Below are 27,069 nucleotides of genomic sequence, written 5' to 3'. Positions count from 1 at the left end.
TGAATAAAAAGGGATGCGTGTGTCTGGGGGCGACAACATCATTTGGGGCACCCCAGTGTCACTGAGGGGGAGGTGATGTGGCAGAGGAGCAGGTGAGCAGGTGGTGTGGGTCATGCAGGGGTCGTCCCCTGTCCTTGTGTCGTGTGTCGTCCCCCCCCGCAAAGAGGTGGGTCACAACCCCAAAATGTCTGAAAATTCATGGGGGTGGATTTAAAAAATGTTAAAACCTCTAAATATGGGCGTGAGACATTGAAATAAAGTCTCTCGTTTTTATATGCATTGATAAATAATTTCTTTATATAGAAGGAGTTAAAAATAAAACCCTATATCTCTAAGCATTCTGTGGTTCTATGTTGTATAAAGGGGTTTAGAATATAAAAAGATATTAAAATGTCAAAATATATGTCTAAATCAATGTTCTATATAATATTAACATAGAAGTCTAAATGCATCTGAGTCTAAACAGATATTCTATATCAGTGCAAATAGATGATATATATTCCCTTAAATTGATCTATCTGCATGTGAATAGATACATTAATGTAAACGTCTATGCTCTGTAAGGTTTTAAAAATGCAAAGAAAGCCTATTTATGGAAAGGATTTAAAAACTCTCCCTGCCCTTTAATCTCTCTTGAAGACATAAAAATACTTTCCAAAGCTGCCCCTTTTCCCCTCCCAATTTGGGGCCAGTTCCCCCGAACGGGGACTTTTCCCTGCGGGGCTGCGCACACAGCGGGAGCTGCTGCCACGGCACAAAAATACCCCCAAGCCCCCGATTCTGGGTCTGCACTGGGGGGCAAAACAACAATTTGGGAGAAAAAAATCCTAATTTGGGACTCCCAGGAAAGCCAAATCCAGTTGGATTTGTGCAGCTGGAAAGGAGGAAAAAAAAAAAATGCCAAAAAAATTTTCATGCCGAAAAGCAAAGATCGCTGACTTTGGTGTTGTGGCTAAGGCACCAGCCTTCCTGCCGGGTCCCTGGCGGCCTCGCTGCTGCTGCCCCCCTGTGGCCGAAGCACGGTACTGCAGAGCGGGCCCCGCACTGGCGGCTGCCGGGCGCCATCCCCGGCGGCGGGGCCGGGCCGGGCCCACCGGGGAAGCGAGCGAGCCCCTTCGGCCGGGGCGGGAGTGTCTCCTGCCCGCTTGCCGCCCGGGGCTGGCGGGGCGGGAAGCTTCAAACGGCCCGCTGCGGCAGGCTGCCGGGGCGCCGGAGGCGAGCCCCGGGGAGTTAGCCGAGAGCGGGCGGGCGGCAAGCGGGGAAGAAGGCGGACACCCCGCGGGCGCAGATGCCGGCCGCCTCCCCAACTCGCCAGAGCTCCCCCGGAGCCTCCCCGATCACGCCCCGGGCCGTGCCGCCCGCCACCGCCGTGTCCCCCCCGTAGGCGCTGGCCCACACGCAGCCTCAGCGGACGCTGCCCCCGAGCTGTGGGAGCCCCGTCTGCTCTCGAAGCTCCGGATCCCAGGGGAGCGCTGCTGGGGGGCCGGGCAGCGCGCCAGGCTTATTTTGTGCTTTCGCAAACAAATCTCTATAGTTTTTAAGAAGAAAAAGCCGTGTTCTGGTGAATCTCCCTCCTCGCCCCCGCCCGTCCTCCCCCGCCCCGCAGGGCCCTGTCGCCATGGCAACGGTCTCGGCCCCCGCCAGAGCGTCCTCACCATGGCAACCGCTCTGGGACGCATGCGCGGGAGAATGGGCCAATCACAGCGCAGGTGCCGCGCTCCCATTGATCGGGTCACCTCGCCGCGCTTCAGTTGGTCGGATCGTCTCGCCGTGCTTCGATTGGTCGGATTGCCTCGCCAGGGCGGGGCGCAGTGATGATTGACTGCGGCGAAAGGCCAATGGAGCTGAGCTGCCTGTGAGCGGAGTGACCCATGGCCAATGGGCGCGCGCCGTGGGCGGGCCGTCGGCGGCGGGCCGGGCCGCTCCGGAAGCGGACGGGGCCGGGGGAAAATGGCGGACGGGTGGAAGCGGGCGTGGGGCGGCCTGGAGGGAAAACGGGACCAGGCGGGCGGGTCCTCGGCCGGGCCGGATCCGCGGGACCGGGTCCCCGGGGCTGCCGCGAGCACGTCGTGAGGTATCTGGACCGCGTCAAGGTGAGCGGGGGGCGGCGGAGTCCCGAGGCGAGACGGGGGGGCCTGAGGGGGGCACGGGGGGCCTGAGAGATCCCTGAGGGGGCCCGGGCGTACGGAGGGGTGTCTCACTGGGGCATTGTAGCGTCGGAGGGGGCTGGCTGGGCCGGACTTCCCGCAGGGTCCCTTTGGCCTGGAGGGGTTGGGGTGCGCTGCTGGTGGTGCTGGAGCAATTAAACCTGGGACGGCAGTAATAGAGCGTCGGCCGGGCCGAGCTGCGGCCGCCCCGCAGAGACGCGGGGCCAGATTCTCGGCAGATCCCCAACGCTCTCCAAAACTGCCGGCGGGGGACACTGGGGATGCCGGGCCGTGGGGCGGCTGCGCTCCCCCCGCCCCTCGACGTCGCCCAGCGGGGCTGCAGAGGGGGTCGGGAAGCAGAGAGGGGGCGCCAGTTTGGGGCCCGACACGGAGACCAGGTCTTCTGCACCCGGGGCTGGCAACCAGGCTCGTGTGGCCGGTTTTGGGGCTCAGAAAGAGGGGGAGTTGTGTGGCTTTGGGCTCAGGAACAGGGTTAGAGATAAAATCCGTGCCAGGTGCCTCTCTCTGTGTGGTGGGTCCATCGCGGCCCCACTCCCAAGGGCAGAGGTAGGGTGGGAATCCCCCAGCTCGGCTGCGTTGGCTGGGTGTGACAAACAGGCTCATTTCTTGCCTCCTCTTTTCCCAGGGTCACCTTCTGTGTTACGGCAAGAGAATCCTGCACAGCTGATTCCACTTGCGGCTCAGGTAATTGCACGCGTGTGGCTGGGGGAGCGGGGAGACACATTGGTGAGTTTGGGGATGCTGCAGATAGTCCGCGTCAAACCTGCAGAAAAGGCAACTTTGCTTTTCTGGACAGCTGATGAGGAACTGCAGTTCACAGAGAGTGCCTCCTGCCTGGGTTGGTGCCTTGGTATATAGGAATGGTTTCCTTTGGGGTTAAAGAGCGAACTTTCACCTCAGATAAATTAAGAGCTGCCTGTTACCTTCTTTAAGGTCTCTTCTCTTCTCTTCAAAAGTAAAACCATTTGGGGGATCTCTTATATCGCTGATTTTTCTATGCAAAATTAAACTTAAAAAAAAAGGTAACATTGTATAATTACCCACTGACTTGCATTGTTTAAAGTGCAACTGCCAAATAGCTGTAGCATACAATGTATGAGGCATATTTAGGCAGTTGTTTGTTCTGAAGGTTTAAAAAGAGAGGCGACTGAATGTTACCAGGTTTTCCCCAATATTTCGACAGAGTGCTCTGAGGTACTTTATTTCTGTCTGGCTTTCAGTGGCGCGTTTCCCCAGCAGCCCAGTAGCATCTCTCTCGGGCAGTGCCCCTGGCCAGATGTCCCTCCTCCTTGGGTAACACCCAGGAAAACCTGCAGTCAAGTTATAACTGTGTATTTTGGAGAGTGATAGTGTCATGGTATTAATTCGCAGCTGTGCAAGTGAAATTAGTGCCAGAGGAAAGTCAAATACTTTTATAGTGTAAGTATTTTTATTGGGTATATATAAACCGAACACATGCAAAAGGAAGAGGGAAGGGACAAGGCATTTTGCAACACCAGTGAGACAGTTTACTGTTATGCTAAGAGCATGTTCAAAGTTGTAGCAATTAGACTTAATCCTGACTTTGAGAGTTCGAATGGCTCTGGCTTTTGAAGGCTGTGCTGTATTTTGAGCTGAGCTGTTTCCTCAGAATGCTCCTGTAGCTCAGCTGCTGTCCCATCCCTCAGTCTGATGGAATTCCTCTGCTCTCTTCTGGGCTATTTTTTAAGATGCTGAGCTATAATTGGGGATTTTTGTTTTCCAGGTGCCTCGTTGTAGGTGTCTCGTGCTGCTTGAGAGATCCCCAGCCCAGGTTTGCAGCTGGTGGTGGAGCCCCCTGAGGGGAAGGGGCCAGCCCTGGGTCTGGGCATTTTGGTCCTTTTTTTGGGATGAATAAAAAGGGGCGTGTGTCTGGGGAGCTGATGATGTCATTTGGGGCACCCCAACATCACCGGGGGAGCAATGAGGCAGCGGAGGAGCAGGTGAGTGGGGGATGTGGGGTTATGTGGGTGTCCCCAAAAGAGGTGGGTCACAGCCCCAGAACGTCTGAAAATTCTTGGGATGCATTAAAAAATGTGAAAACCTGTAACTATGGGCATGAGGTGTTGAAATAGACATCACTCTCTCATTTATATATGAGAAATATTTATATACTGAGAAATAATATTAATTTATGTATGTAAAATAAGTGCAAAATAAAAACCTCTCCCTAAGGATTCTATGATTCTGTGCTTCTGTGTTATATAAAAGATCCTAGAATATAAAAATACTTTAAAAAATGTATTTATAAAAAGATATTAGTGTCAAAATAAATGTGTAAGCAGACAGTCTAAATAGATATTCTGTATCATAAGTGTTAATGTCTAAGTCTGAGCAGATAAACAGATAATATAAATTCCCTAAATGTCATCGCCGCCGTTGTTTGCATCATCATCGTCAGCGTCGTTGCCGCCATCGTCGGCATTCATCCTTCATGTCGTGGTCGTCGTCGTTGTTCACGTCACTGTCGTGGTTGTCGTCGTCCGACGTCCCACCCTGCCCCTCTGCCGCCCGACGCCGCTCCCAGGACAGGCCCCCCCGGCCCCCCTCACCCGTGGGGCTGGGTGGGACACAGAGACTGTCAGCCCCCCCCAGAGGGTGCCGGGGTGCTGGGACACAAGGAATGACCCCCCCCGGAGGGTGCCAGGAGGGACACACAAGGTGTGACACACACCCCTCCCCCGGGGGTGGGGCTGGCACAATTGGGCCCCCCAGTGCTGTCCTGGAAGGGTGGGGGGGGTGTTGGCTTTGTCCTGGGGTTGTGGGGGGGTCCTGGGTGTCCCCACCCTGTGCTGTGTCTTTATTCCGGGCTGGAAGGTTGGTGTGGGGGGCTCTGCTGGAGGAGGCAGCAATGGAGTGGGGTGAGACGGGGGGGGAGGTATGGCTCCCCCCACCCCAGGCTGTGCTGGGGGGCTGTGCCCTTCCTGAGGAGGGGTGCTGGGGGGGAGGGAATTGTGTTCTCTCATCCCTTTCTCTTCCATGCGCCCCAGGCCCTGGAGCAGCTGCTGTGACAGAGCTGAGTCCTGGAGCGTGGGGAGAGGTGGGTCAGGATACCCAGAATCCATTTTGGGGGGGGGTGGGGGTGGTCTTTTCCCCCCCCTCCCCTCCTGGGGGGGGCTGGGTGCTGCTCCCTGGGTCCCCCCTGGACCCTCCCCCAATCCTGGCTGGGTGAAGCCCCCCCCGCTTTGAACCCAGGGCTGTGGGGAACGCCCTTGGTGTGAGCCCCTGTGGAGTAATTGCTAAAATGATCAAAAACACACAATTGTTCGCACATTAAGGTAAGGTATAAAATCAAAAAGCTTCTAGGGTAGAACACAGCCGCAGCTGGGATGCGAAGAGTCTGCGATTCCCTGTACGATATTGCTTGCAAAGCAACACGGGGGGCGAAGTGGAATGGAGAGTCCACGGTCTCGCCCTGTGAAAATCCAGCAGATGTGGGAACGGGATGGAGCTTATGGAACTGATATCAGTCCTATGGAACTGATAAGCTGCATAATTACTACCCTGAGCCAACAGTCTGTCGAATTTTGATGAAATGCTGTCCTTTGCGCAAACTTTGCTCATTATGATGTCATTACAATACCAAAACGCACCTCCATCCTGAAGGCTACCCGCCTCCAAGGTGCGACCGCTCCTCCTGGAGTCTGTGCCCTGAATTTTTTGTAAACTCTACCTTTAAATGTGAGGCGAGAGAATTTTACACCAGTCATAATAAAGGTATTTATGACTGGAGTCACTCAAACTCCACCTTGAAGGTTAAAAATAGTACAAAAATAGCCCAAGAAAGGGGGGATATGAGAGAAGACACCATCGTGAACAAATCAAGGAGGACTCCATCACCGACTGCCGTTGACTTCCAGGACCAGTCGACGGGATGAGCCTTTCTTGCCCCCCATAGGGACACCTTTGGGTAAGACTCGGACTATACCGATGCTTCCTCGGGAAACTTAGAAATCTCTCTAGGGAGTCTTTTCCCTATATTTGTAGCCAGGCTGTATTGTTTAGAAGTTTGTCACACGTTTTGTGTAATTAACAAGACTTTTATTTGCACGTGCTTTGCAGACAGTGTATTTATCACGGGCAACCCATAAGAACCTATATATCTGTTGCTTAAATAAACCCCACTGTTTAAGTAGCCGGTCGTTTCGGTTTCCCATTGAACGCGGCCAAAGAGAGTGGCCGTTGCTAGTTCACGAGCACGACTAGACTGAAGGTGCCGCCCCCTGTTAGCGTATCCGACTCGTTACAGTTGAATGTATTAAACGCGACTGGAGTGACCGTGGGGCATTGGGCATCCCTCGGAATTCAAACCCAGCCGCGCCTGGCCTCCCGCCTGGGTGGGGAGCGTTAGAACGCAAGGGGCTTTATTGTCTGCCAAAACCGTTTTGACCCTTAACGCGACAGCCCCCTGTGCCCGGGGTGGGGGGGTCCCCAGGGTGTTCCCCCGATGCCGCGCTGGGTGCAGGGAGACTCCAGGCACCCAGTGAAGGGGGCGGGGGGGACACTTTTTATTTTCCAGGTGTTTGTGCCGGAGCAGCAGCAGTGGCGGCGGCGGATGCGCCATTGTCCCTGCAGGTGGGTGGGGCGCAGTCCTGGGCCCCCCGTCCCCCTCCCATCCCTGTCCTGCCTCTCTTTCCACCCCTGGCCCATCACTATCCCTGCCCACATGCCTGCCCATATCCCTTCTGCTCCTGCCCCTGCCTGATCCCTGTCCCTGGCCATATCCCTGCCCCTGCCTGTGTGTCTGTTGCTGTCCCTGACCCTGCTCCTGCCTTGTCCCTGCACCTTCCTTTGTCCCTGTCCCTGTCCTGTCCCTATTTCCACCCTCGGCACATCGCTATCCCTGCCCCTGCCTGCGTCTGGTGAGGAAAATCTCATTTCCTAACTATTGTACCAATTAGTCTTTATATAGTATTGAAACCGTATGGACTTTCTTAAGATATACATATTTACATTGTATGCTGCATAGTTACGGTTCAGCAGGCACGGCTGCAGGATGGCAGCTCCCTGCGAGGAGGAGGAGGGAGAGGAGGAGGACAGCCCCATCCTGAAGGGTGAAGGCCACCCCTGGACTCCCAAGATAAGGAGCACCCCGGCTCCTCCAACACCCCCCTAAGATCCTCCTGTGACCTGTCCTCACAGATAAATAGAATCATGGAACCACAGAATGGTTTGGGTTGGAAGGGACCTTAAAGATCATCCAGTTCCAACCACCCGCCCTGGGCAGGGGCACCTCCCACCAGACCAGGTTGCTCCAAGCCCCGTCCAACCTGGCCTTGAACCCCTCCAGGGGTGGGGCAGCCACAGCTTCTCTGGGGAACCTTTCACCACCCTCACAGTGAAAAATTTCTTGCCTTACATCTAGTCTAAATCTCCCCTCTTCCAGTGTGAAGCCATTACCCCTTGTCCTATCACCACATACCCTTGTAAAAAGTCCATCTCCAGCTTTCGTACACCTGTAGCAAGATGGACTCCAGAGACACCTGGACGAGGAAAGGGTGACACCACCATAGAATCCCAGTGGCTTTGCAAAGTAGGGGCGTGTGTGTGTGTGTGTGTGGCGGGGGGAGGGGAGTAAGTAGGGATTGTCCAAACCATGCCGTACCCCAGCGCTCAGGAGGTGTGAGAGCCATGTGTGACACCATGTTTGGGGTGCCCCCATTCGGCTGGGACATCCCATGGGTGCAAATAAAGAGTGACTCTTGTTCTCACCTTGGCAGCCTGGCCTCGCTCCTTGGGCGTCCGGGGACAGGTGTGAAATGTTTGTGACACCAGTCCCTGCCCACAGCCCCGGCCCTGCCTGTACCCTGTCCCTGCTGCCGGTCCTGTCCTTTCCCGTATCCCTGTCCCTCCACCTGTCCCTGCCCCGTCTGCACACCTGCACATATCCCTGTACTTTTCCCTGCTCCTGGCCCTGCCTGTATCTCTGCCTCTGTCCTTGTCCCCACCCCTGCCTGTATCCCCATCCCTGCCCCAATACCTGCTCCTGTCCCTATTTCTACCCCTGTCCCTTCCCATAATTGCCCATATCCCTGCCTGTATCCCTGCTCCTGCCCCTGCCCACATCCTTGCCCCTGCCTGTATTCCTGCCCCGCTGCCTGCCCTGTTGTCACCCAACACTAAGGGGACTGCCATCCCTGCTCCTGCCCATGTCCCTGCCCCAGCCATATGGCTGCCCCTGCCCGTATCCCTGCCCCGGCTCTATCCCTGTCCCTGCCCATCTCTCCCCCTGCCCGTACCCTCACGTTGGGAATTAAATTAGGCTACTTATAGGATATTAGAATTAATTGTGGGATCGCTTAAAATTAGGTTGAATTCAAACTTGAGTGATTTTGCTTGGCATGAGTGACCGGAGTGTGGAAGCTTTGGGCTGCAAACCGCAACTGGACTTTAGTTCAACCTTTACTTAGTCGAAAAGGGGAAATACTCGGAGTCTTGCACAAAGAGATAAACTGGACCGAGCCTGTAACTGAGGGAAAGAACCTTCAAAGAAAGAGAGAAACCATTCTATCTGAAGTCAACAGAAGACGGATGAGACCCAAGTGCAGGTAAGACAGGAGGAAGATGAAACTGCGTGAGTAGACAAAATTCGAAATGCTATTCCAGACGTCACAGAGAAAAAGCGGCTATTAAACAAATCGATGGGGCAAACAGTCCATGCACATCGCCTGGACAGACACGTCAACACGTTGTGAGGCCTTAAAAGGCACAGGAAAACAACCGGGGGGGCGGGGTGTCTCTCCTCGGAGACACCCAGCTCGATCTGAAATCGTCTCTGTGCCGGAGCCTGGGCTCCCAGCCCTTCCTTACAGCCGCGGGCTCGCCCCGGACCCAGACGCCGCCCCGAGGAGGCGTTCGCGGGGGAAGTGGGGCTGGCGGGGAGCGGGAGGGCAGAGCCGCGGCCGACTCGACTTTGCACTTTCGTTTCCAGCCGGCGGAGTCAGAAACCGAAACGGCAAAAATAAACAGAAACTCCCGTTTCCCGGCCCTGCCGCAGCCGGCGCTTAAGGTGGCGCGGGCAGCAGCGTCCTGCCCGTACGGCCGGGGGGGCGCCGGGACCCCCGGGGATGCTGGCACCAGCCACGTACCGCTGCCAGGGGTGACACCGGGACCCCCGGGGATGCTGGCACCAGCCACGTACCGCTGCCAGGGGTGACACCGGGACCCCCGGGGATGCTGGCACCAGCCACGTACCGCTGCCAGGGGTGACACCGGGACCCCCGGGGATGCTGGCACCAGCCACGTACCGCTGCCGGGGTGACACCAAGTCCCCCAGTGGCACTAGCACCAGCTGCATCTCATTGCCTATAGTGATACCAGGGCGTCTGGTGACACCAGCGCTGGCCATGTCCCATTGCCTGGGGTGACCCCAGGGCCTCCAGTGGCACCAGCCACATCCCATAGTCAGTGGTGATACCAGGGCCTCTGATGGCACTGGCACCGGCCACATCCCATTGCCTGTGGTGACACTGTGCCACCAGCACCAGCCAGGTCCCAGTGCTGGCTGTGTCCCCCAGGCCAGACCCTTGAGCCCCTGGTGTGGGCACAGGCAGGCGCAGGGGCAGGCAGGGCACTCCCGGCCCCGGGCAGGGCCTGGTGCGGGGTCCCGGTGGTGAGACACTGCCTGCGGCCAGCTGGGCACCCAGGGCAGACCCTGTGCCACTGCAGACACCCCGAGCTACGAGGTCCTGCAGCACCCCAGACCCAGCCTGCAGGCAGCTGCCTGTGCTGCCACTGTTGCTGCTGCCCCTCAGCCGGCTGCCGGGGTGATGGCGGTGCCGTGCAGCCCCTCCTGTCCCCTCCCAGCCCCTGCGGATGTGGCACCGGGGCACTTGGGGGACCCCCGAGGAGACGGGAGCAGGGGACGGGGAAAAGCGAAACCGGGAGGCAGTGGCCACCTTAACTTCCCGGTGGTGACGCCATCGGAGTTGTGGTGACATCATCGCCATCGGAGTCCCTGGAAGGTTTAAAAGCCGCTGCAGGCGGGAGCGGGCAGAGAGCGCGCTGCAGGCAGGGAGGAGTGGGCAGAGGGGAGGCAGCAAGCCAGGAGAGAGCCGAGCGAGCGGCCACGCTCCCACACCTAGCAGGATGGAAGACACGAACGGGCTGCTGACGGTGACCGCCGAGAGGCTGGACGCCTGGATCATGGATGTCCTGCAGCCCAGCACAGAATTCAGCGACCAGGTGAAGTGGACAACGAATCAAATCTGTGAATTCCTGAAGAAGGACTGCTTCCTGAAGGAGACCAACATCCATGTCAACAAGACCGTCAAGGTGAGCACTGGCCGGCTCAGGGACCAGCCAGCACCCCTGCTGCCACCCTTCCCTCTGTCCTGCTGCTCCAGCTCATGCCCTGCCTCGGTTTCCCCTGGCAGCCCCAGGAATGGTGGCAGGCGGTTCCCGCGCTGAGGGGCAGCCGTGCTGAGTGGGCAGGGCATCTCTCCACAGGGCGGCTCATCAGGCAAGGGCACAGCCCTGCGGAACAACTCCGATGCCGATGTGGTGCTCTTCCTCAGCTGCTTCTCCAGCTACCAGCAGCAGAAGCAGAATAGAACGGGTATCCTGGATTTGATCAAGAGGAGGCTGGATGACTGCAGGCAGAGCCTGATGTTCACCGTGTACATCACTGAGCCCCGGTACAAGGGTCCCGGCAATATGCCGCGCTCCATCAGCCTCACCCTCCGCTCCAAGGTGAACTCGGAGTCCACCGACGTGGACATCCTGCCTGCCTACGACGCCTTGGGTAAGGGCTGTGGGCTGGCATGGGGCTGGGCTGTGGCCTCAGTGCTGGGATGGCTCTCACCCTCCTTCTCGCCCCACAGGACAGGTAAGACGGGACGACTGGCTGAACCCGAGCTTGTACGAGGCAGCCTACGTGGAGCTTCTGAGAGCCAAAGGCAGCGCCGGGGAGTTCTCCCCCTGCTTCACTGAGCTGCAGAAGAAGTTTGTGAAGCGTTATCCTGCCAAGCTGAAAAGCCTCCTGCGCCTGGTCAAGCACTGGTACAAGGAGGTGAGGGGCTGCCACCTGCCTTCCCTGGCACCCACCGGGCACCCCCCCCAGCCAGCTCTCACCCCCATCCTCATCTTCTCCCCAGAGGGTGAAGCCACAGTACCACACCAAGGACCTGCCTCCCAAGTATGCTCTGGAGCTGCTGACCATCTACGCCTGGGAGCAGGGCACAGGCTCCAATGAATCCTTCAAAATGGCTGAGGGCTTCCGTACGGTGCTGGAGCTGCTCTGCCGACCCCAGGAGATCTGCATCTACTGGGAGGCGTACTACTTGCTCCAGCACAGAGAGATCGGCGCCCATGTGAAGAGCCTGCTGCGCCAACCCTGGTGAGGACCGTGCCCGGTGGGACCCATGCCACCCGCCCCGTGGCACTGCCCGGGGCTGATGGCAGCGCCCACCCTCTGTGTTCACAGCCCCATCATCCTGGACCCCGCCGACCCCACAGGGATCCTGGGACAAGGCAATAGATGGGACCTGGTGGCACAGGAAGCTGCCCGTGACCGTTTGCTGCCCTGTGTCAGCACTGCCAAGCCTTGGGCCGTGCAGGTAAGGCTGCCGGCGCCTGCAGGCATCGCGGACCCCTCCCTAGAGCCCTCACCCCTGCCCACTTTGCCCACCCATTCTCCTGTCCCCACAGCCGGCCAAGCCCGTGACGATTGAGGTGAAGCAGCTGTCGGGCACCAGCCTGACAAAGACCGTCAGCCCGGGCACCACCATCAATGAGCTGAAGGAGATGATCAATCAGAAGTGGGGCATCCCCTGGTACATGCAGCGCCTGGCGCAGCAGGAGTCGGGAATGAGCAGCCTCATCCTGCAGAATGGCAATACCTTGGCCACCTACGGCATCTTCTACAGCACCACGCTGTTGCTGCTGCAGACTGAGCCCCAGACGATGGAGGTCTTAGTGAAGGACGACAAGAACCGGAGCACCACCTACACGGTGTGTCCCACCGACACTGTCCGGCAGCTAAAGGAGCAGATCCACAGGCGGAATGGGCCTCACCCCGACCAGCTGTACCTGACGTATGAGTCCAGGCCTCTGGAGGACCGGCACACGCTGGCACACTACAACATCCAGCCCATGAGCACCATCTTCATGCTCCTGCGGCTCCGGGGGGGCACAGGTCCCTGACACCCCCAGTTCCCTGCCTGCTTGCCCTCCTGAGCATCACCCCCCTGGCACCAGCAGATGCTACTGTACCCCGAAGCCATGTGTGCTGGAAATAAAAGCTTTAGTAGATCCTTGTGCTGTTCGATGGGTTGTGGATGGTGCCAAGTGGTACAGGGGGGTGGGTAGTGGTAAGGGGGAACCCTATTGAGATGAGGCGGGGGACATCAATGCCACCGGCTGCTGGGACAGCACAGAGATACATGGGTGCTGCCCAAGCCTGAGGTGCCTGGTGGGGTCAGGGGTGCCAGCCCGATGCCAGCTAGACCTCAGGAAAAAAACATTTCCATTCTCTGCCTGCTCCTGCCTGCAGCAGCTTTTAAACCTTCCCGGGCCACCACCCTGGTGGCATCATCACCATGAAATTAAGGTGGCCCCAACCTCGGGGTTTTGTCGCCCCCTGCTCCCTGGGGGGCTCCTGCCCTGGGTGCCCAGCTGGCTGCAGGCAGCATCCCACCACCGGGACCCTGCTCCAGGCCCTGCCCAGGGCAGGGGGTGCCTGTGCCCACGCCCCGAGGTCACCTCCTGTCACTGCCTTATGTGCGGGGCTGTTGACACTGGGGACACGCCAAGTCAATTTTCGGTTTTCCAGAAACGAAAGCAAAGTGTGGGGAGCTGTAACCCTGGGGAGACCCCATCAGCCTTGGTGATGTCCCTGTGGGACTTGGGCCCCCCATCCAAGCACCCCGACCCCCTTGGCTTGGGGTGCCAGAGGGGGTCCCTGCTGTAGCTCACCCACCCGCCCCCCTTAGCCCCCCCGAGTGCTCCCCGGGGCAGATGCAGGACCCTGGGCTGAATCTTCTGCTTTATTGTGCACAATTAGTACAAGCCCCCCCCCGTGCCACTGCTCTGCACCCGGGGCGCTGGGCACCACCTCTGTGCCTGCCCCCATCTCCTCCCCGGGCACCCATTCTCCCACTGGATCCCCCCCCGTCCCACCAGCGCCCATCCTGCCTCTCCGGGGTCCTGCTCCCACCCACAGCCCCGCCGGGACCCGAGGGTGGCCCTGCTGCCCCGTACCCCCACGGCACCATGCCTCGGGGCGGGGGAGTCACAGCCTGGCCCTGCCACCCCCACGGGGGCAGGTTTACATTCATCCGTAACAGTCGTTAATAAATATTTCGGTGACTCTGCGGTGCCGGCAGCCGGCTGGGTCCCCCCCACCGGTGCTGGAGCCGGTGGTGAGGGTGGCCGGCAGCCCCTCGGGGGGGGCAGTCAGCCCAGCTGCCCTCCTGGCCCCAGAGCCACAGCCCCCCCCCGCCACTGACCGTGCCAAGCTCCGGTGCTGCCGGAGGGGCGGCCGAGGCCGGGGGGGGGGCTTTGCCCCTGCCCGCGGCCCCGCTCCTAGGCAGAGCCCGGTGCCCGGGGCCGGCCCCGGGGTCACCAGGGGGATGCGCTGCGGGGACCCCGCTCTGCCCGTGGCCCCTCGTGGGTACGCCGGCGGCGGGCTTTGCGCGGCTCCTCGCTCTGCCCGCGTCCGGGGGGTCCGGCGTGGGTGCGGGGGGGCGGTGGGGGTCTCCCCCGGCTCCAGAGCCGCTGGCAGACCCTATCGGCGGATCCCAGCGGTGGGCGCTCCACCAGCTGGAGGAAGTCCCGGTACCAGACTTTGCGGCCGGGGGGGCCGGCGGCAAGCTGGGTGTCTGTGGCAGGGGCCGTGCCCGCTGCCTGCCGGGCGCTGATGACCTCCAGGGAGAGCCGCAGCAGGGGCTGGGTGAAGCCGTGCTCGGTGGCGTGGCAGAGGTAGAGGCCGGCGTCGGCACGCTGCACGCTGCGCAGCAGGACACCCCGCTCCGTCCGCACCACCCGCTCGTCCACCTGCACCTGTGGCACCCCCGCCGGGGACAGGGGGTCAGCTCAGCACGGCACAGTCCCGCCGGTGGCACCCAGCCCGGGAAAGCCTACCTCTCGCTGCGGGTCATCCGGGGTGCGCTGGTAGGTCCAGAGGACCTGGGCTTGCAGGGATCTGGGGATGCACTCCAGGAAGGCGGTGCTGCCCTCCACCCCGTAGAGCTGCTTCTGGGGCACACTGCCCTGCCGCGGGTCTGGCGGGGGGATGACATTGCCTGGCTGTCACCCTCTTGCCTCGGCAGGGCTGACCCCCAACCGCCGGCCATGTCCCAGCTCACCTTCGGAGCAAAGCACGTTGGGGTCACCGTTGCGGACGTCCTGCCGGCGGAAACGCCTGCGGGAAGGTGGTGGAGGAGGAGCAGGGGCTGCGGCAGCCAGGCCTGTGCCCCTCACCCTGGCCTCGAGGCTGGCTGGCCGCCCCAGCACCAAGCCTTGGCACCTCACCTACCTCTTTGTGTTGGGCACGTAGCGGGTGCAGGCGGTGCCATCCCAGGCGCAGTAGGGGTCCCGGGCCAGGCAGCACTCGGCGCAGGCTTTGCCGTAGGCGCCACATCGGTGCAGGGGCAGCTGGGCCAGCGCTGTGGCCGAGCCAGCGTAGAGCTGTTGCTGGGGGGGGTGTGGAAAAACGTGGGGCTGAACACCCCTGCACCACAGCACGGGCGGGACAGAGCCACAGCAGAGCCACAGTGGGACACAGGGACCCAGGCAGGGTCCCCCCTTACCCGCTTGGAGGAGAGCTGCAGGCTGGTGATGGGGGAGGCGTCCTGCGGGCAGAGCGCGGGCAGGAGTCAGGGTGTGCGGGAGGACCCAGGGGTCTGGGCTGCCAGCTCCCACATCCCAGCAGTTGGAATGCCCTGGCATGACCCAGAGCATGGGCGGCACAAGGAGGGGGGGTCTGAGTGGAGGGGCGCAGGCCCCCCTCCCCCTCACCTGGAAGACCTGCAGCTCCTCCAGCAGCAGTGGCTCCATGCGGTGCCAGCTCTCCGTGGGCACTGAGACCACCTTCAGCACCGTGCCCACATCTGCGGGCAGGGAGGGGTGAGGCCGGGGGTCCCAGCCCCGGCAACCCCCAAATCTCACCCCCTGCCCCAACCCCAGGGTCACCACGTGCCTGTGCCGATGAAGAGGACGTCGTAGTGGCCATCGGCGGCAGTGACACGGTCCACGGCAATGCGGGTGAAGGTGTAGGGCACGGCCGCTTGCAGGAAGAGGGGGCGGTGGCCGTGGGGCAGCACGGGGTTGTACATCAGCGGGTGATGCCGAGCAAACTGGATCACCTCGTCCGGGAAGTCCTTGGTGGAGCCGAAGGTGCCGAAGGTTTTGCTGGGGCACTGCGGGGAAGCGATGCTGACTCAGCTGGCGGGGGGGGGACTTGCTCCCCACTACCCTGGGTACCAGCATCCCACCAGCGGCACCAGGCGGGACATCCCCACGCCACGTACCATGCCCGGACGAGGGTACGGCACACGGCCCTGGTAGGACACCCACTGGTAGTTGGGACCCTCCTTGTGCGCGAAGGGGCCCAGGAAAGCCCGGCGGATGTCAGCCATGGTGTAGACGCAGATGGCCGAGCCCTGGAAAACAGAGCTGGCGGGAGAGAGAGAGGACAATGTGAGGGGCGACAGGGGCACCAGCGGGGCACGGGGGGGGTGGTGGTGGGGAGGGTGCTCGACCTGGAGGTGGAGAAGATGGCGTAGACCAGGGGGTTGCGCTTGTCCCTTGTCTGCAGCAGGAAAACGTCCCCTGCAAGCAGGGGGGGCATTAGCACTGCCCTGACATGCCAGGGACGCCCACGGCCACCCTGTGTTTGTGGGTGTCCCCCCGCCCTGGCACTCACGGAGCTCATCGAAATGTGTGTCTGCCCCGTCAGGTCCCGGCACGGCGCAGACGAGCCGAGCCTTCAGGAAGGTGGTCCACTTGTTCACCAGGCTGCGCTGCCCACCCACGTCATTCTGCCGGGAGAGGGAGGGCTCCGCTGTCAGCAGCAACAGGGGGACACCCATGGGCACCCCTGGCCCCCAGCCCGCCCACCCGCAGACGCGCTCACCCGGCAGATCTGGCCGATGCGGGCGAAGCTGGTCTTGCCCAGCCCCTGCTGCCGCTCCACCGCCGTCTCGCGGAAGAAGAAGTAGATCTTGTCATCGTCGGGGTCCTCGCTCTCCGGCACCCAGAAAACAGCCACGAACTTGGGTTCTGGGGGCAGAGGGGTGCCGCCTCCAGTGCTCCCGCTAGCTCTGCTCCCTGGGGACCCTGGGGCACCCGCCGGGGTCCCAGGTGGGCACAGACACCCCCCGCCTGGCTGCGGTGAGGCAGGGTGAGGGTGGGACCCCACCGGGCACTGAGAGCCTGAGGGGGGCACAGAGACCCCCCAAATCACCCTGCACAGGCAGCAGAGGACGGGGTACGGACTTGTTGCCCCAATGCCTCCAGGGAGCAGCGTGGCCACGCCGGTGTGTGCTGGTGGCCCCGCTGCCCTCCCGCTCCCCGGCACTGACCGTTGAGCCAGCGAGAGTCGTGCTGCTCGGTACGGATGGAGGGACGCCGGCCCAGGCTGCGGAAGATGGTAAAGTCCCGTCCCATCAGATCGGTGGCCACCCCAGAGTAGAGCTCCTCGCCTGGCAGGCACCGAGGGAAGCGTTACGGGCAACCCCCCGGGCAACCCCCCCCGACCATGGCTGCCCCCCATGGGGGGCCGGGCTCGGCTCTCCCTTACCCACGAGGACGGAGGCGGCTGCGTGCCGAGGGTCGTAGGGGCTCTTCCCCTTGCCGTCCTCGGTGTGCCGGGGGTCCAGCTTGAAGAGGGGCTCCTGGAGGGGGGTAAGGGTGGGAGATGGGGGGGTGACAGCAGCGGGAGCTCGCGGAGGTGCTGGGTGGGGGGGGGTCTCACCTCCGCGTGCTGGCCGGCCTCCACAAAGGCACAGACGGGGTGGAAGGCGCCGGTGCCGCAGGCGTACAGGTGGGTCCGGTTGTAGGGGTGCAGGATCTTCACAAAGTTCATGCACTCGGCCTGGGGGGGGAGGGCACGGGGAGGTGGCGATGGGGCAGTCCCTCGGCACCCCCGGCACCCCCCAAACACGCTGCGGTCCCCCGGCACTCACGGTGATGTCCTTGCCAGCCCAGTTGCACTCCTCCCTCCACTCCACCGGCGCCGGCCAGTAGATCTGCGGGGGGAGAGGGGGATGCTCGCAGTCCCACGGTGCGCCCAGGGTCACCCAGCTGGCATGTCCCTGTCCCCGCTCGTTACCTTCCTGTCCCGCTGGCTGATGTCATCCAGGGCCAGGGAGAGGAGGTGGTTCTGGGCGCCGGCAAAGAGGCGGCCGCGTTCCTCGTCCAGCAGCAGGGCCTCGTAGCAGCAGGAGCGCTCCAGCGTGAAGAGGCGCAGCCCGTGGCGAGCCCGCAGCTCTGCCGGGACCCGCCGGCACCGCTCAGCCTGGCCCCATCGCTGCACCCGCCGCTGCCCGGCACGCTCCCCTGCCCCGGCCACACACCCTGGGGGAACCCAGGTCTGGCCATGGCCCCCCCGACCTGCCACCCCCTCCCCCAAACCTGTCCCACTGGCTTGACCGGGTTCACCAGCCCTGTGCCGGCACAGCACCCATCCCCACGCCAGCCTGACACCCATCCCCGTGCCCCCCAGCACCCATCCCTGTGCTCCCCAGCCCGGCGGGAGGTGGCGGGAGAGAAGGGGCCGTTCCCTGCCCCACGGAGCTAATCCCACCGTGGCGGGAACAAACAGCCCTTTGTCCGGCTGGGAGGAGTGCGCTCTCTGGGACCCGCCGCCGGACAAAGCCCCCCGTGCCGTGCTGGAGCCCACAGGGTGGCCAGCTGGGACAAGGCACCGGCTCCCTGGCCAGCATGGTGTCCCTGCCGGACGTGGCATAGCCGGGACTGGAGAGTGCTGCTGCGGTGCTCTGCAGGGGGACAGGCACCTGAGCCGGTACATGCCAGGGGCCGAGAGCGCAGGCATGGCTCCAAGGGCAGGCAGGTGGCCCTGGGGGGCCTGCCATCAGGCGAGCAACCTGGCAGCCCATGCCAAAGCCTGGCAGCCCGTGGCGGGGGCAGCACTGGTGCCGGTGAGGCGGCAGCACCAGGGTTTCACCCCCCTCCCGCCATGTTGCCCGTCTCCCCCCAGGATGCTCCCATCCCCCGGGGACAATGCTGGGTGCTGACACGGCACCGGTGCACCCACGCCCGGCCCCGCATCCCCCTCACGGTGCCCATGTCCCAACTCACCGGGGAAGGCCAGCTTGAGGCGGGGGGTGGCAGCGGGCTGGGGGCGGCCGGCGGCGGCGGGGCCGCGCAGCAGGAGCAGGAGCAGGAGCAGTGTGCGGCTCATGGCCGGGGTCTGGCTGGCGGCCCCGCGGCTGGGGCAGAGAAGCGAGACCTCAGCTCGGGTTACAGCCCCCTCCCCGCAGCCCCCGACCACGATCCCTCCCCGGCGCTGCCGATGGGATCCGGAGAGCCCCAAGCATCGGCATAGGGCAACCCCGCATGGCACGAGGGGACCCCCTGCGCTGGGCTTAAGCTGGTGATTGCTGGGGGGACGCAGGCCAGCTGCATCCCTCCCCGGTTTTCAAGCCCCCGTTAATTCGATCCCAAACCAAAGAGGCTCTGGGAGCCGCCCTACCACTCCTGCCCGTGGGGAAACTGAGGCAGCTCGGACGCGCAGCACCCAGGCTGGACCCTCCCCATCCCTGCCTAAGCCCTGCTGGCAAGAGGGTGCTGGGCTCTGTCTGGTCCTGCCTGCAAGCACAGAGCTGCCCTGCGGGGACGGGGTGAGCACCGGGGTGGTTCCAGCCGGACAGGGCACCCTGGGCAGGCAGCAGGCTCCCAAGCACCAGGCAAGCTGGGCATCGTGGGAGTCATGGGGTCTCGTGCCACAGTTTCCCCTGCAGCCCCCACCGTTTGGCCCCTGGTCCTCGTTATACCACCCTGAGAATGGGAGCTGGGTTTGGGAGGGCTCTGGCCGAGCAGGTGCCCACATCCCCCCCGAGGGGCCCACACTGGTGTGCCCACCACGGGGTAGGGGAAGAGCTCCTCTGGCTCCGGCACCGGCACGCTGTCCCCCGAGGAGCAGGAGGTGATCGTTATCGTGAGCATCACGCCAACACGCGGCTCCCCGCCTCGCCCGCCGGCCACGCCGTGGCAGCCCCGGGCAGCCGCAGGCAGCCAGGACGTGCCAGCCGGCACCGCCCTGCGCCGCGTGCGAAGCACAAGCCCAGCCACGCCAGCCATCGGCCCCCGGCGCAGTCGATGGGTTTCACCCGTGCCGCAGCCACCGGGGCTTCACTGAGGCACTGGCGGCAACTGAAGCCCCACTGCGGCACCGGGGCTCAGCGCAACCGCCCCCAAGTTCTGCCGCCCCGCTCAGGCCAGGCCGTGGTGGGTGCCGGGCCAGGGAAGCACGCATGGGTGGCAGTGCCTGACACACATCTGGGCACGTCTGCCTGCTGCCCGGCACGGCCGGACGGGGCTTGCCCTGGGCTCCTGAGGGCAGGGGCTGCCCCGTCCCGGGCTGGCAGTGGGGGGGTCAGGTCCCAGGCAGGCAGCGGGCAGTGGCAAGTGGCCCCGACCGGGCACGGAGCCACAGGGGTGGAATGCCTGGTGGCCTGGCGTGAGGGCGGCAGGCGTTAATGGCATTTCCAGAGGCACTGGGATGAGGCGGGAGACCCGCCGGGCTCTGCCAGCTCCCCCCGGCTGCCAGCCAGAGAGGGCCGTGGCGGGGGCACCGGGGGTCCTCCCGCCTGCCCGGTACCTGCCAGCCCCCACCGAGGGGCCAGGGCAGACCCCCGGGTATGGATCTCCCCCGCGGCTGTCCCAGCCCGATGCTGGCACGGGGGGCAGGCTGGGGGGTCGGGGGGGATGGACGGGCAGCGGCGGCATCACAGGAGACCCCCTGTGCCAGCACCGGCAGATCCAGCCCCCGGTGACCCCCGGTGCCAACCGCCCCCCCCCCCCCCAGCCCCGGTACGGACACAACCCCCCGGTGCCGGCCCGGGCAGACACAGCCCTCCCGGTGCCAGCCGGGACAAGGACCCCGCCACCAGCCCCCCCCCCGCGGTGCCACCCGGGCAGACCCCCGACGGCAGCGCAGAGATCCCGTCCCGGGACACCCCCCCGCCCCGTCCCGGCCCCGGGAGCCCCCCCTGCCCCGGCACACCCCGCACCCTGCCCGGCCCCCGGCACCCACCTGGGTCCCGGGTCCCGGCTCGGCTCGTCCCGGCCCGGCCCCGCCCTCCGCGTCCGCCGGGAGGGACCGGGGCGGCCCCGGCGGGGGGTGGGGGGGCGGGGCGGGGCGGGGCGGGGCCCCGGGGGCACGCGCACACGCACACTCGCGTGCAAACACATGCACGCGTGCGAGCGGGGGCGGGCACGAGCACCCGGGCCACCCCCCCCCCCCCCCGGGCACACACAGACGTGTGCGAGCACACACGGTGACACACGTGTACGCACACACACACGCGTGGAAACACACGTGCGTGCAAACACGCGCACACACGTGTGACTACACCCGCACACACGTGTAAACAGACGTGTGCTCAGACACACACCTGCCAAACCACCCAGGCACCCACCCACCCGCTCCCCCCCACCCCACACAGCCCACAGTGACACCCTCCGTGACACACACTGCCCCCACCCGGGGCAGAGCCGAGGACGCCACGCTCATCACACCAGTGGCTCAGCACACCAGTGGCTGGGCCACCTCCTCCCTTCGCCAGCCACCGGCCTGCCCGGGTGTGGGGTGCCGGCGGCTGTGCCGAGGGGTGCTGAGGGGCCACACCAGGGGGCAGAGGGGGCCATTCCGGGGGCGGCGGGGGGCTGGTCCCGCGCCCCGCTCAGCTGCAGCCCAGATGTCTGGCCCGGGCCCAGCCTGGAGCAAACAAAATTCCTCCGCTGCCTCCCATTTTCCAGCCACCGCTGCCAAGAATAGCAAGTGCCGAGCGGTGCCGGCAGCGGGGCCACGCGCGCCTCGGCGGGCAGGACTTGGGGCAGGAGGAGGACACAACACATGGGCTGCCTTGGGGGCCACCCCTTCCCTTGTCACCCTCCCTCCCTCCTCCCCCCCTAGCTATCCCTACCTGTGGATGCAGCAGTTGAGGAAGGCAGGTCTGGCACGAGCAGGGAGGCAGGGGTGCGGGCAGGCAGGCAGGCAGCGGGTGCAGGCAGGTGCAGGGTGAGCAGGGAGGCGGGGGCGGGGGGGGGGTGCCAGCAGGCAGCGGGTGCAGGCAGGTGCAGGTGCAGGTAGAGAGCTGGCGTGGGCAGGCAGCGGGTTCGGCAGGCAGCTGTGCAGGCAGGCGCAGGCAGGGTGCCCGGGCAATGCCCTTCCGTCTCACTGCTGGTAACCCTCCTGCTGACGGCACGGGTGGCACCCTCTGCCCTCCCGGTTGTGCCATAGCGCCGGCCCAGCATCAAGGGGGACAGGGACAGTGAGGGGACGGGGAGCTGCTGGCACTGGTATGGCAGGGGTTACTTCGCCATAAGACTTTGCCCAGGTGACAGAGCGGGACTTTGGGCTGGGTGGCCCCCAACAGGGTTGGGCCTGCCTGGCTGGGACAGTGGGGACAGGGACACTGTGCCCAGCCCTTCCCAGTGGACACCTTCCCTTGCTGTGCCACCACCGTGCCTCAGTTTCCCTCCACCCAGCTGGGACCTTTCCACCCGGCACCGCTCCCGGCACACGTGGCGAGGTGGCCGAGTGACGTCACTGTCACCCCGGGAGCCCTGCAGGGACCTCGCTGGCGGCAGCAGCTCCGCCTGGAGAAACCATCAGGCGTCAGAAGGGCCGGGCTTCCATTCCGGAAAAAAGAAACTGCGCGGGAGGGATGCATGCGCCACGTCGCCCGCCGGACACCCCTTCTCACCCTGATGGGGATGTTCCTGACAAGGGATGAAGCCGGCAGGGGGGCTGGCAGGGTGACGGTCCCCAGCTGGAACGGGGCATCGCCACCGGCATGCTGCCTGCATCCCTGCGCTCGCTGCCAGCACCGTGGAGGCCGGCATGGCTGGGTGCCAGCAGCCTGGCTCCCTGCCAGCGCGGGGGTGTCACCGCCACCGGCGCGAGCAGGTGCCGGCACCTTCGCTCTTTGATCCCTTTTTCCTGCTGCCGGGTGGATCCGCACCCCTGGGGATCTGCTGCCTGGGCCAAATCTCTCCCAGCACTTCCGTCTCCGGCGAGCATTGGTAGCTCCAACTGGCAGCGCCCAAGCCCCCAGCGGTGTTTGCGGTAGGAAACGGCTCCTCTCTGCCTCTGCAGGGCTCCCGGGGGTGGCACAGCGGCAGGCAGCGGCCAACAGCTCCCGCACCTCCTGTGCCGGTGGGCGAGCCAGCACAGCACAGGATGTATCCATGCTGTCGGATGGGGGACCCGGACCTGCGGCTGCTGGAGAGCCTTCACGGAGGAAGATGGGCTGGGATGGGCATCTACTAGCCACCGGGATGGGGATAAATCCTGCACCCCAAGAGCAAGTGGTACCTTGCTGGGAGAGCCCTGGTGATGCTGTGGGGACCTGTGGGGTGTCCCAAAGCGAGTGAGGTGGCCGCAGGGTGTCCCCCATGTCCCTGGAGGCTGAGGAGCAGCCCTTCGCCCCTGTGGAACCACCATGGCCGGGGCCAGACAAAACCCAGGGGGACGAGGTGAGCTGCGTCGTGCCAGCTGGTGCTGTAGGTGTCCCTGTGCCAGCTGGGCTCAGCCAAGAGATGTGCTTGTGCGGCGGGGTGGCCTTTGCCAGCGCTCCTGGTGACACTGCCGGCTTGCCAGGGGGACAGGAGGGCGCAGAGGGAGGGGAGGCATCCTCACCCCAGCCTGCACCAATGGCCCGGGCATGGGGACACTCTCCTCGAGCTGGTGCCTCCTGGGCCTGGCCACCCCAAAAAGCCCTCAGTGGTTTGCGACTGCACAAAAGACGTGGCTTTAGGATTCCTTTGGGAATCCCCCCGGCACGGGGCCCCTCACCGGCTGCCTGTGTGGCTCCTCCATCCCTGGCCAGGCTGGCTCCCTGTGCCAAGCCACAGCCTGTGGCTTATCCGGGGGGGGCGAGGTGAGCCCTGCGGTGCCATGAACACCATGGGGGTCTCTCCCATCACTGCTTTGATGGGCATGCCGGTGTCTCCTCGCCGGCACGCCTGCCTCAGCTGTGCACCAAGGCAGGGAAGGGCTGCGTGTCCCTGTGGCACGTGGTGTCGGGCCACAGGTTGGCATCAGGTGGCCGCCACATCCCTAGTGCAAGGGCAGGATGTGTCAGACAGAGCCTGTGGGGTGTCACGCGTGCCAGTGCAAGGGCCTAGCCCAGTGATGTACCCGAGCCAGCTGCATCCTCATAGTGTAGTGTGGTGGCGATGTCCTGCAGGGAACACCAGCTCAGGGCTCACACCCTGTCTATGGATACACCCCCCCGAACTTACATCCACCTCCCCACCCCACAACATGCTGGTGTGAGACCCCCGCAGCAGGGACCCGCGTGGCCCCAGCACATTCCTGCCAGGATTAGGTACCGGCTCCCGGCAGCGCCATGCCGGTGTAGCCCGGCTAATCCCTTTTTAATTGTCCCCACCCGCACCGGGCTGAGCTGGGCCGCCCGGGGGACATGGGGTGCACCCAGCACCCAGTGCCTGGGCACGTCTGGGGAGCCACCATCGGGTCTCCCTGCTGTGGGACCGAGCCGTGGGGTGCACAGTGAACCTTTGGGGTGGTGATGAAGAAGGAGGCATCCATCCTCCTGGTGCTGCGCAACGGCTTTTTGGGAAAAGGAGGGATCCAGGGCTTCTAGGATCCTACTGGGCTGGCTCCGGGGCAGGTAGGGCGACTGCATCCCGTGCGCTGAAAACCGCTTGAAGCTCCTCAAAACCATCCCAGTGGGGCAGAAGCCTCAGCAGCGCCACAACACGTGGGGCACGGCATGCAGGCTCTCTGTCACTGGCCTGTCCCTGTCCCTGTCCCGGCGGGAGGGCAGGAGAGATGCTGGCTGAGCCCCCCCTGGCCCGCTGCCCTGCCCCAGCCCCTCCGGCCCTGCTCTGTGCCACACCAACCGGCGGCATCCATCTCCTCTGGGCTTTAAAAATAGGCTGGTGTCCCTGCCATGGGGTTGGTAATTTTAGCCGGGGCGTGTTTTGCCAGGAAGCACACGGGACTGTTCATCTGCTCCCAGTGGCCTGGTGGCATCCAGCAGCCCCTCACTGCCCGCATGCTTGTTCCTGCCCTGGGGTAGCACCCGGCGGCACAGCCTGGCTGTGGCCACCTTAAGCATGGTGGACACATGCCCAGGTGGGACAGCGAGGGCAGGAGAGGGGACAGGGGTGCCCGGGTGCCCCCTGAGCCTGCCCACTCCCCATCCAGGCCATCTTGTCCCCAAAGCCGGTGGCAGGGGGGAGCGCAGCACCCTGCTGCCATGGCACCCAGCAGCACCCAGCCTGGCTGTGGCGTGGGGGGGTGTCCTGGCACCCTGGCCTGCCCACCCTCCTCCTCTCACCCCAGCCCCGCAAGACAACAGCCACTTCACATCGCCTCCCACGGTGCTCCCGCAGAGCCGCGGCGGCTGGGAAGGCTTGGGGGGGCCACCACCGAACATAATGCGGCTATTGACGGGCGAGCCGGCGGCCCCGGCGCGGCACAATAGGGCCTTGTCTGCTGGCCCAGCTCCTGCTCCTGCCCAGCCCGGTGCCCGCCGTCGGGCTCCCCTCATCCCCGGACGGCTCAGAGCTCCACCAGGTGCCAGACAGGGCAAGCCCTGCCTGGGGCTGGGCCGGCAAGCGCGATGGAGGAGCCAGGGGTGGGAGGGCACCAGGTAAACCCCCCCTTTCCCATAAACCAGTGCCCTGGGGAAGGGGCATCGCTTGGGAAGCCCCCTGACACAGCCGAGCTGGCACTAGCTGCCCCGGCTGGAACAGGGCTCTGGGGTCCCCGCTCTGCCGTGGGGTGACGGGGACAAGGAGGCGGCATGTGCCTGGCGTTGCCCCCGCTTCCCTCTCAGGCCCGAGTCCGAGCTCGCCGGCAGCCAGCACCTACCGAGGGGACACAGGGACCTGCCTTCCCCCCTGGGGAGCTCCACCGCCACATCCCCCCAGCCCCCTGGCCCCCCTCGGCGGGGCAGCCCGGTGTCCCGCGGCCGCCATCTCACCTGCTGCGGTGCGTGGGCTCTGCTGGAGCTCGCCTGCCTCCTCGCCTGGCGGGTGAGCCGGGGCTGCGGCTGCCGCCTGCTCTTTAAACCCCAAATCCCCGGTGTCGGGCGCCAGTCCTGCCGGCGGCGGGGGCGGAGGGAGGGGACATGAAGCCCCGGTCCCTGCTCCCGGGGCCACCAACAACAAAAGGCGACTGTGTCCCGTGTCCTCCCCGTGCACCCAGCGACCCGGGCGGCCACTCGCGGACAGCCCCTTGGCACCCCGGGACTCTCTGGGGTGCCACCACCCCCTCCACTGGTGCAGGGAAGGCAGGAGAGGTGCAGGTGAGCTCTGATGGCAGCCGCAGAGCATCCCAATGTCCCTAAGGAGCCATCCCTGTCCCTGCCTGGAGGGGTGCCAGGGCAAAGGCGCTCATCGCTGTCCCCCCGCCTCATCTGCCCCTGCAAAGCACATCCCCAGCGGGGCTGGAGGAGGCGGACGGAGACATTGCTGCCACCGTGGTGCCTGGGGGACTCACCCCAGAGGACTCCCGGAGCCCTGCCCTGCCCTGCCATGGCCGTGGGGCCGGCTGGCTGCCTGCGAAACATCCCTGTGGTCCGAAGGCCGGCAGCAGCCCGTGCCGCCTCATTAACGCGCAGTAAATGTGTAACGAGCCCTCAGCCAGGCCAGGGCGGTTAGACCTGCATGGCTCCTCTCGCCCACCCGGCATGCCGCGAGCCGGGGATGCGGTGGATTTATCCCGGTGGGAGCAGCGCAGCCGGGACAGGAGGGAGAAGAAAGGTCTGTCTTGTGGCCGGGGTGACTTCAGCTGGAAGGAGCGGAGCGGGCGGCGTGCCGGGCTGGGACGGGAACAAGCCTGTGCCTGGAGGAGGGTGGCTGACCTGCCACCCACGCCTGCCCCTGCCTCCACAGGGGGTTCTGGTCCAGCCCAGCTGCCCCTGGTGGGGCTGGGGGCGAGGGAGCCAGGCTCTGCTCTGCCGTGCCCGCCGGCTTGGGAGGCAACGGGCACCAATTTAATAAAAAAACAACACAGGAAATTCCATCTGAAGGAAGGCAAGAAAATGTTGGGGTTTTGTGCTGTGACCATGGCCAGGCACTGGCACGGCTGCCCCGGAGGCTGTGGAGCCTCCAGGTGTGGCGACAGGCAAACCCAGCTGGGCCCGTGCCACATCGGTGCCACGGCAGAGCCAGGCTCTTGCCTGCGTGGCTCCAAGCCGGGCTGTCCTGGAGCTGAGGGGGGTACGGATGCGTGGCACACTGCCCCATGCCGTCTGGTGCCATGCAATGGCACCCTGCAATGTTGAGCTCCATGGGGAGGTTTCCGGCAGACGGGGGCCCCGGGGTGTGTGTAGCCCCTACCAGGGAAATGTCAGACAGCAATGGCCACCCCGCTCCGAGGAGAGGCTGAGAGGGGCCAGGGCAGCCCCATGGCAGGCAGAGTGCTGGGGTGCGACTGGGGAGAGAGGGCTTTCGGGGAGACACGGGCCTGGGCGGGACATGGGCCAGGTGTCACATGGGCATGATGGGGCAGCGTCTGCCGGGGAACTCCCCCAACACTGGGGCCAGGTGCAGGCAGGGTGCAGGCAGGCCCAAGCCAGAGTGCAGGCAGGCCCAGGCTCAGGCAGGGCAAAGGCAGGGCTGGGTGCAGGCAGGGTGCAGGCAGGGCACAGGCAGGGCACAGGCAGGGTGCAGTCAGGCCAGCGCACAGGCAGAGCACAGGCAGGGTGCAGGCAGGGCA

General features: G+C 64.1%; 2 protein-coding genes and 1 long non-coding RNA gene across 7 annotated transcripts; 2 read left to right on the top strand and 1 right to left on the bottom strand.

Annotated features, from left to right (window-relative positions):
• The first annotated feature begins 1,931 nt into the window (after positions 1-1,931).
• LOC134521443 (uncharacterized) lies at positions 1,932-6,316 on the top strand. 4 transcript variants are annotated; one of them, XR_010072763.1, is made up of 6 exons: positions 1,932-2,093; positions 2,794-2,852; positions 3,913-4,129; positions 4,588-4,847; positions 5,177-5,226; positions 5,486-6,316. It is a non-coding gene; the product is annotated as an uncharacterized LOC134521443 (long non-coding RNA). The 4 variants fall into 4 exon arrangements; XR_010072762.1 differs by lacking the exon at positions 4,588-4,847; XR_010072761.1 differs by having other exon boundaries at positions 5,177-6,316.
• Positions 6,317-10,159: 3,843 nt separating this feature from the next.
• Positions 10,160-12,448, top strand: LOC134521472 (2'-5'-oligoadenylate synthase 1-like). The gene is made up of 6 exons (XM_063347981.1): positions 10,160-10,460; positions 10,635-10,929; positions 11,009-11,196; positions 11,282-11,523; positions 11,611-11,743; positions 11,835-12,448. Exons 1-6 carry the CDS (start codon positions 10,275-10,277, stop codon positions 12,327-12,329), a joined length of 1,539 nt encoding a protein of 512 aa, XP_063204051.1. The 5' UTR covers positions 10,160-10,274; the 3' UTR covers positions 12,330-12,448.
• Positions 12,449-13,249: 801 nt separating this feature from the next.
• Positions 13,250-25,774, bottom strand: SEMA3B (semaphorin 3B). 2 transcript variants are annotated; one of them, XM_063347979.1, is made up of 18 exons: positions 25,331-25,774; positions 18,447-18,577; positions 17,458-17,615; positions 17,312-17,374; positions 17,101-17,220; positions 16,927-17,020; positions 16,709-16,828; positions 16,261-16,406; positions 16,051-16,165; positions 15,887-15,956; positions 15,656-15,800; positions 15,325-15,544; positions 15,144-15,235; positions 14,936-14,977; positions 14,662-14,819; positions 14,492-14,547; positions 14,268-14,407; positions 13,250-14,186 (listed from the first exon to the last, which is right to left on the bottom strand). In XM_063347979.1, the coding sequence occupies exons 2-18, from the start codon at positions 18,547-18,549 to the stop codon at positions 13,746-13,748; spliced, it is 2,283 nt and encodes a 760-aa protein (XP_063204049.1). In that variant the 5' UTR covers positions 18,550-18,577; positions 25,331-25,774; the 3' UTR covers positions 13,250-13,745. The 2 variants fall into 2 exon arrangements, with proteins under 2 accessions (XP_063204049.1, XP_063204050.1); XM_063347980.1 differs by lacking the exon at positions 25,331-25,774 and adding an exon at positions 20,404-20,468.
• Between the last annotated feature and the right edge of the window lie 1,295 nt (positions 25,775-27,069).

This window comes from Chroicocephalus ridibundus, chromosome 10 (assembly GCF_963924245.1).
Source record: "Chroicocephalus ridibundus chromosome 10, bChrRid1.1, whole genome shotgun sequence".
In the NCBI taxonomy this organism is placed as follows: domain Eukaryota; kingdom Metazoa; phylum Chordata; class Aves; order Charadriiformes; family Laridae; genus Chroicocephalus; species Chroicocephalus ridibundus.
The sequence above is the reverse complement of the archived record's forward strand: the minus strand, read 5'-3'. Positions and strand labels throughout refer to the sequence as shown.

What these genes read in the sequence shown, in the direction of transcription:
- LOC134521472 (XM_063347981.1), top strand. Translation starts at nt 10,275, where the DNA reads ATGGAAGACACGAACGGGCTGCTGACGGTGACCGCCGAGAGGCTGGAC. An exon ending in ATGTCAACAAGACCGTCAAG is followed by an intron (nt 10,461 to 10,634) that starts GTGAGCACTGGC and finishes ATCTCTCCACAG; the next exon opens with GGCGGCTCATCAGGCAAGGG. An exon ending in TCAAGCACTGGTACAAGGAG is followed by an intron (nt 11,197 to 11,281) that starts GTGAGGGGCTGC and finishes TCTTCTCCCCAG; the next exon opens with AGGGTGAAGCCACAGTACCA.
- SEMA3B (XM_063347979.1), bottom strand. Translation starts at nt 18,549, where the DNA reads ATGAGCCGCACACTGCTCCTGCTCCTGCTCCTGCTGCGCGGCCCCGCC. An exon ending in CCTCAAGCTGGCCTTCCCCG is followed by an intron (nt 17,616 to 18,446) that starts GTGAGTTGGGAC and finishes GGGTCCCGGCAG; the next exon opens with AGCTGCGGGCTCGCCACGGG. An exon ending in AGGAGCTGCAGGTCTTCCAG is followed by an intron (nt 14,978 to 15,143) that starts GTGAGGGGGAGG and finishes CTCTGCCCGCAG; the next exon opens with GACGCCTCCCCCATCACCAG.